We start from the raw sequence: 20571 nt of genomic DNA on the forward strand, positions 1-20571 counted from the left end.
ATCACGACGCTTATTATCTGCAGCTATCTAGCCGTTATCTCTTGCCATCTAGCATGCTCTTTCTCTCTGTGGCACTTTTTTTCCTTTTCTGTGCAATACAGCACTATAGAGACCATCTCCATTGGTTAGCTTGGAAACTTAATCCTATGTCTACAAGATAATGCTTCATTATGGGCAGATTAACAATATGCCTGTTGTTTGTAGACCTGGTGGCCTGTGGCAGAGCTCACATTGCGTTGTCAAAACGTAACTCGCGACAAGGGAATCTCGGATCCACTCGGGTAGAGGAATGCTGCATGCTCACAGGGACGACCTGGCACATGTGGGTCAGTGTTACATACTCCACGAGTAACCTGAGACGGACTACAATGGCACTTCACCAAATTGCTCCTCAAAATCTTTGATGCAGGCTGTCATCCTCAAGAGGAGAGACAGGCAGAGGCCATGCACGGCGGGCCGGTGTTGGATGTCATGCTAATCATCGTCAATTAGAGGAGAGCGAGCTGGAAAAGCACCCAGTGGGCTGGGGTGTAAGGATATCATTTCAAGCAGGACAGTGACAGCTTCTAAGCATCTAACGGGTTTTAAGATGATGTATGGGCTGAAAAAACCTCCCATTACTCAGACAGTAGCAGCATGGGCTGTTTAACACAGTCAATTTAGCAGGTAGTTAAGGTGAGGTGTCTGTGTAAGCTGACAAAGCTCATAAAAAAATCTAAATGTGTACGAACCACAGCACCACAACTGCTGTTTGATTTCATGTGCAGTTTATCATTAAAAGCTGCAGAATGTACTGATGTAGCAGGAAAGGAAAAACTTGGATATTCAATGTGATAAACACCCAACAATAAACAGAACTGGCTGCAACTAACCACAGCTAGTCAACCAAATCACAGTAACATCTGTACTATTGTGGTATAAAAAACAACTCTAGCTTGATTCTAGCACTTAATGCTGTCAGAAGCATATGAAAATGAATGGAGACTAGATTGTTCTCTCCTTTTATTCATCATCAGCAGCAAAATAGTTTAGTAATGCCAAAATGGTTTAGACATTGTACTTTGCATTATTGTCCCTTTTGATGATAAACCGAGATATCAATAGTAGTTGTGGTTAGCGCTCAATTATGGCCACATGTCACATTAACCAAAATTGTGTTTTTAATACTGCTCAAGTTAAAACGTTAATAAATCATTTCGTGCTTTTTTTTTTAACAAATTCTGCAATATTTGCCACTTTTGTCAGATAACTAAGAGGAAATAGCAAACTGTTGTTTGCTGTTTTTAATGCTAATTAATTGTCAACTATTTGAGTTTTTTTTCATACTAGATAGGAAACTCAGTTTCTAGAACTTAATTCATGAAAATAAAGCATTAGACATAGGTACTTGTTTGATAGGTTATTTGATTTGATAGTTTAATTTAGTGTATTAATGTCAAAAATTGTCACGTTTTTGTTACCTTTTATGGCAAACGGATATAAACAAGGAGCTATAGGTAGCTCTCATTTATTGTCAGATATCTGTCACATTAAACAAAATGGTTTCTTTTTCATCATACTTTCATCAAGTTATTTTGTGTATTTTTTGACAAATTAGAAAATAACTTATGGTAGTCTTCGTTAATGCTTATTCATTGTCATACTATGTTTATCACTTACAAAGAGTTAGAAACAGTTTTCAGACTAGACAGGTTTAAATGGTTTTTATTGCTTTTGACAATTAGCAGAGTTGACAAACAAGTAATTATATGACAGTGCTACAAGCAGTTAGGTGAGTTAATGTGATATTCCATCACTACTGGTGATTAGCCAAGTGAGATTTCAATCAGTAGCTATGCTTAGCATTCATTCTTCGTGACTTGTCTGACATTTTTTGTGACAAACTTGGTTTCTGGCACTTCATGTGTATGCGCATTTTACAATTAACAAACGCTAGGTAGAGCAACTTGTTTGGTAGCTTAACGTCCTAACCGGCGTAGCATTTTCCTGACATTCTGCTGCTTGTTTTTTTTTTTTACCCCAAATGCTCTTATTTGTTTCATACTGGGGGTTCGGTGCAAGCACTGGGGGTTGGTGTTGAGATTTGGCTAGTCGACAGCTGTTTTACACTTTAATAAGATTAGTGTAAAGAAATTAGTCGTGTGCTCTATAATCTGCCGTTTAACCATGTGAGCCACCTGGGGCTACCCCACCCCCACTCCACACATTCCTCCCCACACGTTACTGGACAGGCATCAGATGGCCTCGGTCGTACCTTCAAAAACCCTGTGAACGTGCGCCTAGATCAGGTTTACCGTGAATCTTTTATGAGCTCATGCAAGAGTTTGTAGTCTAAATTTGGTACGTTTTTAGAATAGTTTCATGTATGTAGCTTGGCTGTTTTATTTTAAATATTGAAATATACGTTTCTAATGATCAGTTTGTTTAATACTTTATATAAATTTTATGTTTTGGGGTAGGGCTTTTTGTTGTTGTTTATAACTAAACTCATTAGCTTTTTATAAATCTGAGCTAAAAATAGTTTTTCACACTTGTTAGCACAATTTCAGTTGCCAGTTAATGTGCGGTACTACAATAATGTGATAATCTTGTGCTTAAGGCCTCAACCCACTGTTTATATTTGAGAAGCCGAAGTGAACCTTGACACTGAGGCCTGTCATTCAATCCTCGCCTGGACATTTGACACTTATCCTTTTTAAAAACTTGCCTAGAAACAATATGATACCTGAAATTCCATGACAAACACAGATGAGACATAATTTCCTGTACTTAAAAAGTGTAGAGCACAGATGTAAAAGTTAGCCAAAACCTGCTCGGCCCAACAGTCACATTGAGAATGTTTGAGCATTTGATGGAAAGAATAAAAAATTTAAAAAAGATTTAAGTTGCACAATTGACACTATGGTGGAAAATCAGTGTGGCTGAAGCAGTCCTGGTCTGCTGCCCAGAGTGCACAGGTTGGAGGGGATCTCACATTTCCCTTCCCTGACTGAACAGAGCTTGGTGTATCACTCCACTCACCCATGACCATCCGTCCTTCCTTTCCTCCTCCTTTCGCCCCAAGCTCCTTTACACCCCCCGGTATCCTTCTATCAATACAAAGGAAACGCTTCAGCTTTTATGCTTTGGTGAATCAATGTTCCGTTGGCCGTCGAGCAATTTTCAAACGTTGCGTATTAATTGAACAAGACCTCTTTCGACACCCTCGTCAACCACGTTTATCGTCCGCTCGGACGAGGTGAAAACTTGTCGATTAATAACCGTGCACGTACACACAATTTTTATAACTGGTCACGATCGAGCGGCTTTGAAAGTGCAAAGCTACAAGGCGTGCGGGGAATACTTGGATCCTTTCCCAGCAGACCAGGCACAGTGTTTTCCCTGCGGTCTCATACTGCATGTCTGACGCTTTTACACCACTATGTCAATACTCGCACCACTATCTCCCTGATCAGCCCGCCAGTGGGTAAAATATACACTGGAGTTTTTGTCAGCCGGGTGAAAGTTATTGACAGGCCGAGGCCTTCGAGGCTTGCGCTATTTTTATTATGAGTGCCAATACGGTTTGGCCGAAAATGCCGAACAGATGGTGAAGGTTGCGGTGGATATCAAAATGTTTATGGCTGGAAGTAAACATGGCCTGGTTTGAAAAAGAAAAGTCAGATTCCAGTTGTCCGTACGGCAGATAGGGCCCCGCCACTCTGCTTTGGGATAAAATATACAGTTGTCAGAAAATATTAACTAATGAAGGGGTGGTTGGGAAGAGGGGTGGATTGGGGGTCTGGAGTGGGAGCGGAGTGACTGGTCAGTTATCAGCAACATTAATCTCCTCTCGGGCTGGTGTGGAACAGACAAAATACAGAGGCCTGACTGACTGACAGTGGCTTGCTGGCCCGAAGGCGCTGACGGCTAGACTCTTATCTGAGCCAAAAGAAAACGAGTTGGAGAAAGAGATGGTGGAAACACGAAAGAGAGGCAGATGTTCGGTATCCAGTTCTTCTCCTTTTCATCTAATTGAGTCGGTTCTAAGATCCCTTACAATAAAGAGCTGTGGCAGTACTACGGTGCAGCGGGAATGCCATGGTTTCGTATTTTATATATAAATAAGGGGTTGGTTTCAGTGATTTTGAGAAAAATTTCTTATGCTCACAAAGGCTGCTTTTTTTGTGGAAACCGTGATACAATTTTTGAGGATTCTTTAATGAATAGTAAGAATTTATTGAAATGTTTTATTAAAATGTCACTTTTTAACTATTTAGAGCTGCATGCATTTATTTTAAAAAAGGATATTGTGTGTGTGTGTGTGTGTGTGTATATATATATATATATATATATATATATATATATATATATATATATATATATATATATATATATATATATATATATATATATACACAGATATATATATACACCAATAATTTAATTTAATTTTTTTTTTTTTTCTAATTACTATATTTTTTTAATAATTCATTTTTACTGTAGAAATGGGTTTTGATACAAGGTCCCTTCCAAGGAGATCATCATAATTTAAAGCATCATATTTCCGTGCCAGTTAGTGTTGGTGTGTGTGTGTGTGGCCGTTTCGTTTTTTTTTTGTTTTTTTTTTATTATTTTGCTTGTCCAAATAATAAAATATATTATTATTAATGATGTTATTATCATGTTTGTCCAAAGAAAAGTAACACTTTAGTATAGGGACCAATTCTCACTATTAATTAGTTGCTTATTTGCATGCCTATTATTAACATATTGGCTGTTTATTAGTACTTATTGTGCATGACCATATTCCATATCCCTAATCCTACCAATACCTAAACTTAACAACCACCTTTATATTAATAATCAGCAACTTAGCAGTTTTTTTAACTGGACCTTGAAATAAAGTGTGACCAAAAAAAACTTACCATGGTATCATATCCTAAAAAAATCATACTAATACCGCGGTCGTTCTTTTCTGTGAGCGACTGAGCCCTCATTAGGGCACATCTCATGTTTTCTACTCCGCATTGCGTAAGGAGCTGTTCCTGAGAGAAACTCCCTTGAGCGTAATATTCCAAGTGTTGTCATGCTTCTTGGATTGCATGTGATGTTCACACTCTGAGCTTTAAGTGTCAATTTCTTCAGATAACCTTACTGTGTTACGGCAGAGAACCCGGCTCATCTGATTGGCGATCTTTTACACTACGAGTCGGAGTAACCCTGAAATGTTTATATGGGACCTGCTTTGTATCCTGATCATTTAGATGGAAACCTCAAAACAGGAGAAGCATTCGGCTTTTGAAAACTGATCCCCCCCCCCTCTCTCTTTCTCTTTAGGTCCCTCTGCACTGCCGTGAACACTTATTACCTGTCCTGTGTACACTGCCACAACAACTGTTCCTATGTTCTCTACAGCAACAAAATTACCTTTCTCATGGACCTTCTCCTCCATCAGTTAACAGTGAGTATTAGTGGCTCAAGCTTACCTAATCCTGCTCTGTTTTGTGCCGTAAATGCACGTTTATGTCAGTACACTATTGTCATTTGTAGGGATAAAACATTAAAATCACCCTCATGTCATTCCAAAGCTTTATGACTGACTTTCTTCTGTGCATCCCAAAATTTAAATATCCTGGCCGCCTGTGTCCACATAATGTAGAGCTCTATGATTTACGTGATGCGGAAAACGCAGACGGAAACGTGGGTTCAGTCATAAAAATGGATTTTACCGTATAACGCAGAATGTCACGGAATTTGCCAAATTTTGGATGAATAAATCAAAAGTAGGTCAGTACACTTAAATCAAAACGCGATATAGACTAGTGTCTGTAAATATTAAACTGCAAAAAGACTCTTTAAATATGAATCCTGCATGTTCTGCGCATCTCTGATTGAATGGTGCAGACACGCGGTTTCATTTACTACACACGTAAAAAATGCTGTTGGTGTTTTCAGCCTCTGCTGCCTCAATATATGAGCACATGAACATGATATCTAGAACTGTTCTAAGAGTCACTTCATTAGCATTTACGTTTCTTGTGAGAAAAACTAGTCGTCATCATACACAAACAGAAACCTAAAGGTCTTCACAACACATCATAAATAAAAGTTTGGTTTAACTTGAAGAAACTGTGACAAAAATATATTGCTTAATGTAAAGACAGTACTAATAATTATAATTATATTATTAAAACATTATTTTTAAGGAATATTTACCAGAAATTGTAGTGTTTTTTTTTTTTTTTATTATTTAGAGATGCTTTAGAGATGCATACTGGAGGTTCCCATTTATTATGACTGCATGTAAATGAACAACCAGTACTTTGTTTAAAATATCTCCCTTTTGTGTTCCACTTGAAAAAGAAAGTCATACGCTTGGAACGACATGAAGGAGAGCAAAAACTGATGGAATTTTCATTTTTGGGGTGAACTAATACTTTTAGGATGCGACTTCCACTTCAGCTTTTAAAGGCCTGAAGTGCTGTTTGTCATGTTTAAAGGGTCATTTCTGTCTTGTTCATCTTGCCAGAACATATGTAGCTCATCTACCAGTTTAAAGCAAGCGCCAAAATGGATTTTAATACATACAACATTTCTCTTGTTTATATGACTCACTGAATCATCTTAAGTTCTGGGAAAGCTCCACTGCTGAATCACATTTCGCATTGCGCCTGTCCCTTATTTTTTTGTCTGTACTTCAGTGTGCCCCCCCCCCCCCCCCCCCATCCTTCTCTCCCCCCATCCTGTCCTTTGATTTTTGGCAAAGGGGGTTTCGATTCAAGCTTTTTAAGATGTCATTGAGACCAAGTATGGAAAGACACACAGATGCCAGTGGGGTTGTGTTTACGTAAGGTTCACGGCGTTGATTGAAAAGAGCATTAAAGACAATTACAGAAATGTTTTCCACTGAACAAGTGCTAACACTTTTTATATATAGACCCAAATTACACATAATTGGCTGCATTTTCATGCAGAACATATCCCATATCATTTTTGTTACTGTGACAATGTGGAGACCAAATAAGGAGTCAGTTTTATTAATTTACTAATATGTGAGTAAGTTTAACACATTGCATTGTAATGTAGATGCAGATTTTGATTAATCATGTCTGTGCATGCAGGTTTTATATTTCAATATGTCCATTCAATTAGTGCATGAGACCCAGTGACTGAGTCATATAGGGCTTGTGGGTGTGTGTTTTCGCAAGAAACATTGTTTTGGCAAATCGTTAAGCCCCAGTCAGTGTGTGTCCCAGTCTAAGAGCCGTAATATTTCCTAGGGGTACAGGGCTTTATTTCAAACTCAACACAACGGTCAGTCAGCCCGCTGATTATTTGACATGTGATTGATATAAACGGACAGAATAGTCACCCAAGTGAAGTGAATAAGTCAGTAAAGAGCAATATTCAAGTTATTTTTGCAAGCTGACCTATGTAGCAGTTTACGCGTGCGTGCATGCATGTGTGTGTTTCAGTGTGGCCAGTATTGGCGTCTACCCTTCCCTTCTCTGTAATTAGATTTATGGAGAATGTAGCTGGTTTTGCCTGCTCTTTTAGCATACTAACCTACTCCTCTGTTAAAAAAAAAACTGCCATTTTAACATGGGCTGTACCTGTGCTAAAGTCTGTTTGTATTTCTTGTCTTTAGCCAGTGATGTCGGAGTAGTCCAAAACCACCTTAATGCATTTATATATGATGCATAAAATTGTATAATGGCAAACAACAAAATGGTCATGTTTTGGGAAATTAATAAATATGCTACTGAATTACTTTTTTATTAATTATTCATTCACTCACTAATTCATTAATTTATAAAAAAAATATATATATATATATATATTTTATTAATTATAACTTACCAAAGTATATGCATGACTTTTTTGGTCAGAAACATACTCTTAGGTAGGTATTTGGTAAATGCAAATGTGCACGGTCCAGTTGTACTGGCTAAATATGCATCCTTGCATTACTGTGGCAGCAACTAACTTTATTCGAGGTTCAGGGAGGTAGCTATAAACATGCTGACTGTTTAATTAGCATTAACTAACTCGCCATTATAATCCTATTTGTGACAGTAGTTGGCGTGAAAGAAAATGATCATGGAAGACAGTTTACATTATTGCCCTTGCAAGCTTCACTCTTCGATGCATAAACATTGAGTGAAAAAATCCATTTATGTTCCCTATCCTTGCTCCCATTCTTGTTACATGACCCATCTTTCTCAAGCCTGCCAGTGGTGCCCGCCAACAAGGGAATACCTCTTGTATGCCCGCCATTGGCACGCCACCAGTGACAATGTCACTTCGAGTTGTAACTACCAATTTATAACCCAGAGCTGTTGAATAATAGAGCAGCACCCTCGTAGTTATTTATGCGCTAGAGGATCAGGATTCCAACCAAAGATTAATGGCTTGCCCACGGAAACAAAAGAGGACAGGATCCTTTTTATTTGCACCCTCTGCTTTAATTGGAAATATTTTAAAATTCAAGCTGAGGTTTAAATGACCCTGTCTATTGTGCAACAGTGCTGGGCCGGATATTGAGACCAGCACAGGTCGTTGTTGAATGATCTCAGATGTCCGTCACTGACAAGATTGGTGTAAGAGGCCACCATCAGTCACTTGAGCAAGTGTTTGCAAATTAAAAAAAAAAGTGTTTTTAGACCTTTCCAAATCAGTTTAAATGTTTGCTTTGAATACTGTACATCTTGTAGGGATATTTCTGTAAACTGCAGCAAAAGAAGGATTTGCAGCTTAATGGTGTAAGTTATGATAACAACGTTGTATGAAAGCTCCAAACAGAGTTTGATGAAAATGCCTACAGTTGTTTGAACATGACTGTAGTTTTAGACCTTCCCATGTTTGACACACTCGTAGACATGTTGAGAGCCGTTGACAAAGATGCTTCATCTGTAGCTCTTGATGAAACCTGAAAGCTCCAACGTGTCAAGACACCATTGTCTTTTTTTCTGGGTAGTATCAGGGTAGTGACTGCTTTTGTTTCCATTAATGCCGGCTAACACATCTATACCTGTTTTCGTAGCTCTTCGTGCCAGATGAGGACAATTCCATCTTCGGCCGCAGTATCAATAAGCAGGTCTTTGAGGGTTTGACTACCGGACTTCTGCAGACAGTTGCCAGAGTGCTGGGGCAGTTGCACCCACCTAATTTGGATGGAGATGCTCCACGTATATGCACTCCGGATGCCAAGAGCAGACCTGCTGCCAGTGAGAACTTCAACACACGTACTCAAGATCTCATCAGGTTATTGCTTTGTTTTCTTTCCATGACTCTTCCTGATTCAGCTTCTTGAATGCTAATATTATGCCCAATGTTTGAGTAACACATAAGTTACATAATCACATTCATTTTTGGACAGCGGTGCTGCTTTAAAATCAGCCAAACAAGGGTACACAGAGTAACCTGAATTACTTTGCAGTCTTAAAGTTTGCCTTTTCATTTCCCTTTTCCACACATCTCACCTTCTGCTCATCAGGCAAATGGAGGCAGGAAAACATGACATGGCTCTTGTTAGCAACAATATTTTTTTCCAAATATAAAATACACAAGTGTTTCTCACATTTTGGAATGAGATCCCTTGTGCATGGAGTGACCTCTTGGAATGGATCCAGAGGTTAGCTTGGACAGACAATTTGGGAAATTTGTTCAAAAGTCTACTCCAATTTAATGACATAATCTTGTGCACTTAATAAAGACTTGGCTTTCTGCACATTTTTTGGGTGGAGTATGCTCTTGGATGCACCTCTGTCCTAACTTAGCCTGTAAACTCCTTCTTATACCCGTGCTCTAAACCAGAGTTTTTTCATCTTCACATCAGCCAAAATTCCCTTCTGGAAGTGCACGACTTAAAGTTGAACTCGGCATTAGAGTAGGGCAGTGTGGAGGAGAGCGCCAGTGCTGGGCTTTCCCCTGCTCTCTGAGGAAAGGCAGACAGCCCAGCCTGCTAAGAATCCCAAGCTTCCCACAATCCCTCAGTGTTCCCTCCCATGATTTGTTTGACATGAGCAGTCTCAAGCCCAGTGCTGTGACCGTGGAGTGACCTTACAGACATGGCCGGAACAGACCAAGTAGTGGCTGGATCACCAAAAATAAAACTGCAGAGAAGAAATTATGTCCTTTTTAGTTTTTCATTGACTGCAAAAGTAAAAAGGAAACCGAATTATGGGGGGAATAGAAGTGGTACAAAGACCAGATTCAAACCTGCATTACCCATATGACTAGCAAGGCTCAATGTAGGCATTAACAGCTGGCCATGGATCCCAAAAATGGACACATTTCTCTCAGTATCTGTCCAATGTAAAAAATAAAGTGAAAACTAAATGATAGTGGTCAGAATTTGTAGAATTTAATTTGATGTAGGTGGGAAAAACTGAATAAGTCCCATCCAGGTCCACTAGATCTTTGGCGTAACCTAATCGTGACTGATCACTTTGGCTTATGTTGCCTGGATGAAGCGTCTGAAAGGCTGCACAATGGTGGGTGGAAAGCCGCTTTCTGTTCAAGCCAAACCCAAGAGGAGGATAAAGCCATAACAAGGGGCTTTAGTTCAGGTGATGGTCGACCTGTTGAGAAGAAGGGGGAGGGAGAATTGTAATTACCTTTGAGTGCAGCCTCATTTGACTGACAGCTGTAACAAAAGGAGGTATGAGGGAAGTAGAAAAAACACAATAAAGGGGAGAAAGATTGGGAAACATTGGGAATCTAAAGAAGAGCGTGTGAGATGCGGATCTGCAACTGACTTTTTTGCTGCGTTGGAGCCACAAAACGCTGGCCCAGACTTCGCTGGGAGGTCCAGTGATTGACTGCCAGGAGACTTTCGGCAGTGCAAGAGGGTGGAGGGACAGAATACCTGATCCATGAGGGAAGAAGGGGGGCTTTTCTCCTGTTCTAGATATGAGCTGGCACACGGAGACACAGTCATCCACTAATACTGTAATTAGGCCTGATTTGTAGCCAGGAGGGTGCGGACCAACACGGTCATGAGACCTTTCATTTGACCAGACAAATTAGAGATATAGACATAATAGGCAGGAGTTGTGAGCTCAGATTTCAGGCCAGGAGTATTCTGGATTGCAGTGGCCTTCATGACCGTGAGCTGTCTACTTAGGCTTCAAAGTGGCAGCACACTTATGATACCTTAAAATGCTGTCTGTTACAGAAAGTCCAAAACCATATCCTGCTTTCATTTTGGCCGATATTAAAGGGATAGTTCACCCATAAATGAACATTCTGTCGTTACTCACCCTCATCTCGTTCCAAACCCCGTAAGACTTTCGTTCATCTTCAGAAAACAAATACAAACACAAAGCTTTCTGACCCTGCATAGACCGCAACGCAACTGACATGTTCAAGGCCCAGAAAGTTAGTAAAGACATCGTTAAAATAGTCCATGGGACATCAGTGGTTAAACCATAATTTTATAAAGCTATGAGAATACTTTTTGTGTGCAAAGACAACAAAAATAATGACTTTATTCAACAATTTCTTTTCTTCCCTGTCTTCGATGCAAGTTCATGACTGTACATAGACGCATGTGTGATGCAGGTTCTGACGTAGAACCTGGATACGCTGTGCCTTGTTTGCAATCAGAGCAATGCACACACATGCATCTCGGTACTGACGTAAACGAGCGGGTTTGGGAAAAAATGGGTTTGGAAAGACATGAGAGTGAGTAATTAATGACCGAATTTTCATTTTTGGGTGAACTAACACCTTAAGGCACCTTCATATTTTCCCCAGAGAAGGCAATCCCACGTAGTGTGGCAAACGTGGTGGAAAATTCATCCAAAATGGCGAATTACAGATGTGATTGTCATTCAAATGTTTTTTAAGTCTGATGCATTTTGGCTTGTTTCCCTCAGCTATGTGGTGAACATGGGCTTGATCGACAAGCTGTACGGCTGTTTCCTGTCCATACAAGGACCGATTGATGAGAGTCCCAAGATTGCTGCCTTTCTCGAGCAAGCCACAGCTTTCCTCCATGGGATGTGCAAGTTGTGTTTTGCTGTGACTGGTCGGTGAGTGGTTTCTAATGTTACTTCATTTGTCTCCATTGTCATCCACTCTTTGAAATGCCCCTCCAGTCCAAAAAGTAGCATGGCATATACCAGGACATCTTTAAAATATTTTGGTATTCTTTGAATTGCTTTTGAATTACTAGTTATCGTGGTTAATATTTAGTACTATAGCATTCTCAAAGTTCAATCCTACTACAATCACTGTACCATGATACATCCACAGTATCTATTTATAGTCGTTGCACCCTTCCCAAACATCCCCAGACTTGTAGATCACCTATTCATTCAGATAGGAATGAGGTTAAGTCCACTGTAGTTTAGTTGTTCAGATGTCTGAAGAGGTGCAGACCAGAGACAGCAGCGCCATCAATCAGCAGCTCATTTCCCAGTGTCTGACGCTAGCCCTGCAGAGCCTGTGCTGATAGTCATCTAGCAGCCCCGCAACTCTGTCTCCCCGCACTGTAAACCCCTGCCTGCGGCCCACCCACGTGTGCGTCGGAGTGCGTTTGTGCATGCACAACTGCTGACAGAGGCTAACCACACAGTCACAGCTTGTGAGATCCCGCCTATGACCTCTGACCCTGACTTGCAGAAAAGACAAATCACTGTGATGCTCCACTGTTGCTTACAAAATTTGTTAAATTGCACTGTAAACATTTTAGGAGTGGTCGTTTGTGTACATTGTGAAAATATGATCTAACATGAAATATGATGTTGAAAAAAGTGCATATTTCGTCTAGACCTGATTGTAAGGTGTGATAAAATGTAGGAAGAAAGTGATACTGAAGTATTTTCAACCATGCTACTGATGCGTTTCAGAACAATTTGAATGAAACTCTTTTGATCTCCACTATAGTCTGAATGAGTCATTGCATTTGCACAAATTCATATTTCAGTCCATTCCACTTGGATTTTGGAGTTTCTTCAAAGGTCATAGCTCCTCCTTTGTTGGCCAGATATGTTCTGTTCCAGCTGTTGCATGCTATAACGCCACCCAGCTGGTTATGACAACTCCAGTATCTCTCCTAACGTCCTTTAGCTTCTGACACTGAATATCTGTGAGAAACCCCACTGCCAGTTCTTCCCTTTAATAATCCTACTCAGCAGCATAATCAACGTCTTTCATAATCAAGTCAACGCTCCGTTCCGTCATTCTTCACTATGCTGAAGGCCAGGAAGTTGTCCCTTTGTGGTTCGTGTTAGACATTTCCGAGTTGCTCTGCTCACTTGCAGTTGCCAGACCCTGGGATTTGTTCTTACAGCGTGTGCTTTGTGTTTCTGTCACCGACTACCAGTGTATTTGGTGGGATTAAATATCGATAGTCATCAACGCCAATGAAAGCTTGTCAAGTAGCGCTTGTGCTTGGCTAATGATGACGTGTTAGCTTATGAGTTGTGGCTTGTGTTGCAGTCAGAATAGATTGAAATAGTAGTGCTTGTTCTGCTTTGGAGCTGGGGACTTTCTTTTTTAAAGTTAACTAATGGGGCACAATCTTGCTTCTGGAGATATACCTTCTTGCAAAGTTTCTGCTCTAATACACCTGTCTGCAGTCTTTTAGAACTCCTAAACCTTGATTATTGGTGCATGTGAGTTTGGTCAGGGTTGGATTCAAATCAACAGAACCAAGTCTGAGCATTCCTGGTGTAAAGCGACAAGAAGTTATTGGGAGAGAGACCAGGAAAAGGGTTGGGAAATGGTTCAGGACGTATTCGGATCCTGACCCCATTCCCTTTCTGACTCGGTGCCATGGTGTCATGGATCCAGCAGAGTTTTAGACACCTTGACCGACTTAGGAACCTTATTATTTTTTCTCGAGTCATTAAATTGCCCTTTTCCTTCAAGGAAATCGTTTCATGGCAAATCAAAGTTCCAGATATATTTCATCTCATCCTCTCTAAATTGGATAGACACTATCTGCATTACAACAGGTTTAGCTGTAAGCATGGATTAATCAGTCGATGCTGATTTGGGGTCAGTGGTTAGGCTCGAATTGCCTCAGTCAGGCCTTTCACTTTCATCCCACTCTGCTGTCTCCTGTTTCAGGGTCAGGAGATGTGAAGTATGTTATGCACAGTCACTCTGTGAGAACCAAGTCTTTGTTCCCTCATGGAGACACTGATCACGACTGTCGGCGGATGCTGCTCTTCTCCTCTGAACTGAGACCAGTTCTGGGGATTTTCTTTTGCTGGTTAAGGTTAAACGTAGATGAGAGGTGCAGAGCCGAGATCAGTCCCACAAGGTGGCTTCCACCCGGAAGCTTATTCCCGAGTAGTCGATCTCTTGCACTTGTTGTTATCTCATTGTAGAGGGTGAGGTTTCCCCCTCACTGAGCTTGACACTCCTTTCCCCCCTTGGCTTACCGAAAGGTCTGTTTCCCCTCCAGTGCGCTTGGTGTAGTGTTCACGGACGTATCCTCAACTGCAATGTGACACCTTGTAGAACCTGCCCCTTTTGTGCTGTTTAGGGATCAGCCCTTGATACCAAAATCCAGACTCTTGCCACTGAGGCGGTAACGGAAGATCTTGTCTCAGATCAGCCTTAAGCAGCACTTCTGCTCAGGCCCTCAGGGGTATGAAGTTACCAATCCTGCTAATCTGCTGGGTGTTGTCCTGACTGAGATGCACAAACGTGCTGTTGTAAATCTGGTAAGATGGGTCTTAATTAAATGTGCTGCAACACAAGATGGCCAGAGAGTGTGGTGAGTTTGCATAGTTGTGGAGCCAGTGCTATTGGCTGACAAATGGCTGTCCAAGTTCCAAGGCTTCCCTCCACTTTGGCTCTTCTGTTGCTGTGTGAAGCGCTCCAGGATTGTCATTGGTGTATGAGATGTTTGGACGGTCAGCTTCATAGCTTAGAGGCTCAACTTCCCCAAGATTCACCTGATCAGTTGGTGATTTGTCACATTTATAGATGATGTCCTTACCTCACCTCTATATCCATCTCTTCCTACGTTCTAGATATTCAATCTGTATCTGTCAATTATATTCTGTCCACTTCTTTAAATATTTACATTTACATTTATGCATTTAGCAGACGCTTTTATCCAAAGCGACTTACGTTGCATTCAAGTTACAGTTTATACATTTTTATCAGCTCTATAATATATAAATATTCTATACCTTCTTTCTATATTTAAGTTTGTCACATCCTGTCCATCTCTCTATATATTCTATACATCTGGCCACCAGATTCTGTCCATTTCGGTATATTCTATATATTAATTCTTTCTGACACATTCTGTCATCACTGTACATTCTACTCATATATTCTATACATTTGTCCAAAACATTGTTTATGCAGTCTACACATTTATTCTATATCTCCCCACTACATTGTCATCTCTATGCATTCATTATTTATGTTTGTGCACCATGTTCAATCCATGACTACAGTTCTACATATTAATTCTATAAATATGTCCACCAAATTCTTTTTTTCTCAATATGTTCTTTACATTTATTCTATAAATCTCTCTCTGGACATTCTCTACATTCATTTTAAATATCTGTTCTGTTATAGCACCACATTCTGTGCATTCTTATTTTACAACTGCCATCACATTCTTGCTATTCTTTCTATATTTGTTTAAAAAAATCTGCCCATTGTATAACTTTCTCTGTACATTGTATACATTTGTTTTAATTTTCTATCCATCTCTCAGTACATTCAAAGCATTCATACTGTGCATCTCTCCATCACACTCTATCCATTATAAAGATAACATTGTTCATTACAATCTATTCATTTCTCAATAGGTTATTTTTCTTCATCTGTAAATCACATTCTGTCTGTGCATTCTATATGCATATGTGTGTGTGTATAGCCCCTTCTTTCTTCCCCTGTATCTCTATTTTACTCCTCTGTTCTTTGTCTTTCTCTCTGATCTCCTGTACTTGATCCCAGGCTCAGAAGTGTAAAGTCTTTCCCATCTCTCCTCATCCTCCTCAGAGACCCTCACTGTGTCGTTGTGTTCATTCCTGAGCCGAGCAGGGCCAAATGTTACCAGTTAAACATATTTGCCCCATAGGCATGCTTCACAGATGGGGCTTGCCTTTGTTATTTATATCAGAACGGACAGGCTCTGGTCTAGCAAGTAAATCTAGAAGCCGCGGGGACCAGACATCCCACATTCCCCCACATCCTGGGTCTTCAGTTTTTGTGGCTTAAGCAAATAACCAGCAACACCTCAGGTTATGATGCTTTTAGAGCACCCCTGCCACATGTTGCCAAACTGTGCACCATACAACAGCCCTGTGCACTGCTGACTTTGTTTGAAAGGCCAGTGATTCAGATTGAAAGGTGCATAAACATGAGAAGCTTATTTGTACTGGCCTGATACATGTGATACAATGAGAAGTACCTTTGGCCTCGAATAACGCTATTTCTGACCTTGATTTGTTTTTCATTTCTTGCGTTTCAGTCACTGGTTAAAGTCACTTTTGGATGACACCATGAGTGATTGATCTTGTTTGTGGATGTTTGAGTAAGAGTATTTTCCTACACAACGTTATGTGCTTTTTCTGAATGTCTGTAGCTCTCTGTTGATTTAGGCTATGTTCAGATTGTTATACTGCCTTCTATTTTTATTTATTTTTTTAAAGAAGAATGCTGTGAAGTGTATAATATGGATTTAAATATATGCATATTTATATGGGTATGCATGATCTACTACAGAATTTTTGAATAATTATTAATATTATTATTATCATTATTAATATTGTTATTATTGGCAGCCATATAAACTTTTAACAGAATTATTACTAGTACTAATAATAATAATAATTATTATTTTACAAAAAGTGGACATTGTATACTAACCAGATTGCAGTTCTTTCACCCTTAGATTCCTCCAAATGGTATTACAATTTTATGATGATAATATTGGCAGAAATATACCATTTTAATAATTTAATAATAATAATAATTATTATTATTATTATTATTATTACATTTATTTTACAAAAAGTGGACATTGCATGATAACCATATTGCAATTCTTTCACTCGCCAATTCCTCCAACTATTTTATAATAAAGATTAATATTTTATAATATTATTATTGGTGGCAATATAATTCTTTTTAATAGATTTAATAATTATTATTATTGTTGTTGTTATTATTATTATTATTATTACTTTTTTTTTTCTTTTTTTTTTTTAAGTGAACATTGCATAATAACCATATTGCAATTCTTTCACCCTCCTATCTGCTCTCAGTTCCCTGAGCGTCTTTGACAGCAAACGTCAGGACACCACTGGTTTGACGGCCCTCCTGCAGAGCACCGACCTGGTGGGTGTCCTCCACATGCTGTACTGCATCCTGCTCCACAGTGCCCTTCCTGACTCTCTCTCAACCGGCCCTGTGGGCCCCCAGGAGCCTTACAGCCCAGCCGTCATTCAGGTGGCCCTCCAGGGACTGCGCTTCCTCAACACCTTCGCCCTGCTGGACCTCTCAGCCTTCCAGGTATTAATTTCTGGTGTGGCTCCTGTATGTTATAGATGTGTCAACTGGTTGAAAAATGAAATATCACTGACAAATCTTCAGGGTAAATATTCATTTAATTAGTTGGCATACCAAACATCTCGGCCCGACTTGACCACACTGAGAAAAAAGAATCTGGCTTGAGTGTTTTATAGAGTCCAGAAGACCATGTTTACCTTCTGAAAAGGGTCGCGACCCTCTGTTGAATGTCTGATGAATAACCTTTTTGCTCTGGTCCTGTTTACAATCTGTGAGATCCTGCCTTTTTGATTCAAAGCTCTGCGGAAGGATGCTTGTATGTGACATCTCTTTTGTGGTATGCTGTCCATCCTGTTAGAGTAGTTCAGCTCTCTGAAGCCACCCTGTCTGCTTAAAGTAATGCCGCACAGCTAGTTTTTTTTCTAAACGCAGCATTCAGATCACTGGTTCGGCCTTCAGCTAGCGGCAGATCTGTCAGCCCCATCCTTCAGACAGACGTTCTGAAAGCAATAAAAAACTCCTGGGTTCTCATTAATGGTTGGGTAGGTACGCCTGCACACATAAACTTGGACTGTAAAGACATAAGCCTCAAGCTAATGGTCCAGTCAGGGTTTCCCCCAAATGCCCTCAGAGCCACTGGTAGGATATCAGTGTTTCTTCACAGAACAAAGTTAACCCGGTGGATGTAAACACACCTGACCTCTGACCTCGGACCAGTCATGTTGAAAGCTCCGGGTGAGTAATGCGGACAGAGAGTGGCGTAACGTGCACAGGCTCTGGTCGTACTTCAGCCGGCATGATAAAGAGACAAGAACGGTATCACTATGCTAAATCATCATGTAAACACCTAGGCGTGAACGAGGAGGGTGGAAAACGTATTAATTACTTCAGCGTGTTGCTGTAGATGCCCGTGTCTCTCATGCTTTTTCAGTTTCTCGTGCCAACTATTCGAAACAGTTGGAAATCAGTATGATGGGCAATTTTCATTTTGTACTTTGTAAATAAAGTCAGTATTGAGGAGTAACTAAAAGTAGTGACAGCAGTAGTGATTCAAATTCTATGAAAATATCAATGTATAAATTAGTGTGTTGATAGTTTTATTGAATTTAATGTAAATTTACCTTTTCAAGTGTAATGCCATTTAATCCCACAGTCATGGGAATGTGTATATACTGTGTGTGTGTGTGTATACATACACACACACACACACACACACACATCTTAAAACAATGTACTAATGATGAGAAACTCATCGTTGCTGTACTGTCGTGAACGCACATTGAAGACTAACACGGAAGAGAAGAAATTGTTGAATAAGTCATTATATTTGTTTTCTTTGCACGTAAACTTCGTAAAATTACGGTTGAACCACTGATGTCACATGGACTATTTTATCGATGTCCTTACTACATTTCTGGGCCTTGAACATGTCAGTTGCGTTGCGGTCTATGCAGGGTCTTAAGTGTTCCAAAGATGAACGAAGGTCTTGCAGGTTTTGAACGACATGAGGGTGAGTAATTAATAACAGAATTTTCATTTTTGGGTGAACTATGCCGTTAACTTTGGTTATATCCACATAAAAAAAACAAAAAATCAATTCAACACAAAATAGGAGGTACCAGCAGCATTCTGGATAATGCATTAACATTATTTCACGAGATGATGTGGATAAGAGTCCACCCTGAGCTAGAGACTCATTGAGGTGGTGTCTTTCATGCCGGTTTAGCTGTTACAAGACTGGATGTATAAGTAGAGCCCTATAGAATAGATTTGGTTGCTTAGTAGCAGAGCTTCTAGACAAAACAAAGCCTTAAGTTGTATTTTTTTCTGCTTTTTTTTTTATAATTGAGTGTAATCCATCCTTTTATATTATATAGGTCAGCTTGTGGCACATAGGCGTTTCTTTGGCCTCGTGTGGTACATTCAGAAAACTCCAAACTTAACTAAAATATAGCTCTTTTATTTGCTATTACTGCTGTCAAAGTGAATGTCAAAGTGTCAGTGCATATTATTAATTATGTTTAACACGGTTACTTTTCATTTTGATTTCCAAAATTCCAAAATTTAAAGTCTGTTTTGGTTTGGTTTCATTTTTATGGAAGCCCATTTCCACAACTGAATAAAAAATAAAAAAAGGTAATTTTATCTCATAGTTCTTAGGTTTTTTCCTGCCTTTTTTTCTCCGAAACTCGCAATTCTGCGACGGGAAGTCACGATTCTGACTTTTTTTTTTCTCAGGATTGCAAATTTATATCTTGGTATTCTGACTTTATAGTCAGAGTCAAACATAAGTCAGAGTTGTGAGATAAATTCACAATTCTCAGAACATATCAGTCTTTTTTCCCCTCAGAATTGGACTTTATAACTTGCAATTGCGAGTTTATATCCCACTATTCTGACTTTATATCTCGCAATTGTGAGTTTATATCATGCAATTCTGAGAGAAAAAGTCAGAATTGCGAGATGTAAACTTAAAATAGTGAGGAAAAAAACTTGCAATTACCTTTGTTTGTTTTCTTTTATTCATTGATGGAAACGGGCTTCCATAGAATGGTTTTTGTTTTTGTTTTGTGAGACAAGCAAAGATCTCTGCTGCATTCATCTACTGTTCCTCTGTCCAGTATATTAATGTCATCCTCACAATCTAAACACTACAATTACACAGTACTTTGAACCTAATGTGTTAACTAAAAATTACATTTGTTCACTATTTAATATTTACATAATTTGCCGGCCTTTCAATAGTGTTATTAACAAATATTCAGTAATGGTACTAAAAAAAACAAAATAAAATCAGAAGTCTTGCAATTATTAATTTTGGGAAGAAATGTTAATCAGGTTTTTTCAAGCAGACAGTCTGTGGTGATGCAAACCCAGCGTCTTGCTCCCATTGCATATGCTGAGAATTTCAGGTATTGTTGTTTGTGGTTATTTAGACTCTCCATCCCATAACACTCTCCAACCTAGCAGAAAATGTCAGTAGTTTCAGTGCTGACCCTGAGGCGTTCAGTCATGTTGACATGTTTAATAAATACTGTCTCTAGACCAGCAGATAGCATCTCTTTAGTTTGAGGGAATTGGGGGTGTCTT

At 39.5% G+C, this 20571-nt stretch overlaps 1 protein-coding gene across 2 annotated transcripts in view; it reads left to right on the forward strand.

Moving 5' to 3' along the window:
- The window catches only part of LOC306868470 (S phase cyclin A-associated protein in the endoplasmic reticulum-like), a 107174-nt gene that overhangs the window by 70717 nt on the left and 15886 nt on the right, over positions 1-20571 (forward strand). For both annotated transcript variants that reach the window (XM_079414654.1, XM_079414653.1), the window contains exons 24-27: positions 5320-5443; positions 9026-9246; positions 11865-12020; positions 17238-17484. In XM_079414654.1, the coding sequence (XP_079270780.1) occupies positions 5320-5443; positions 9026-9246; positions 11865-12020; positions 17238-17484 (748 nt within the window). The remainder of the gene's footprint in view (positions 1-5319; positions 5444-9025; positions 9247-11864; positions 12021-17237; positions 17485-20571) is intronic.

The sequence above is a fragment of the Barbus barbus genome (assembly GCF_936440315.1).
Source record: "Barbus barbus genome assembly, chromosome: 50".
NCBI classification, from domain to species: Eukaryota; Metazoa; Chordata; class Actinopteri; order Cypriniformes; family Cyprinidae; genus Barbus; species Barbus barbus.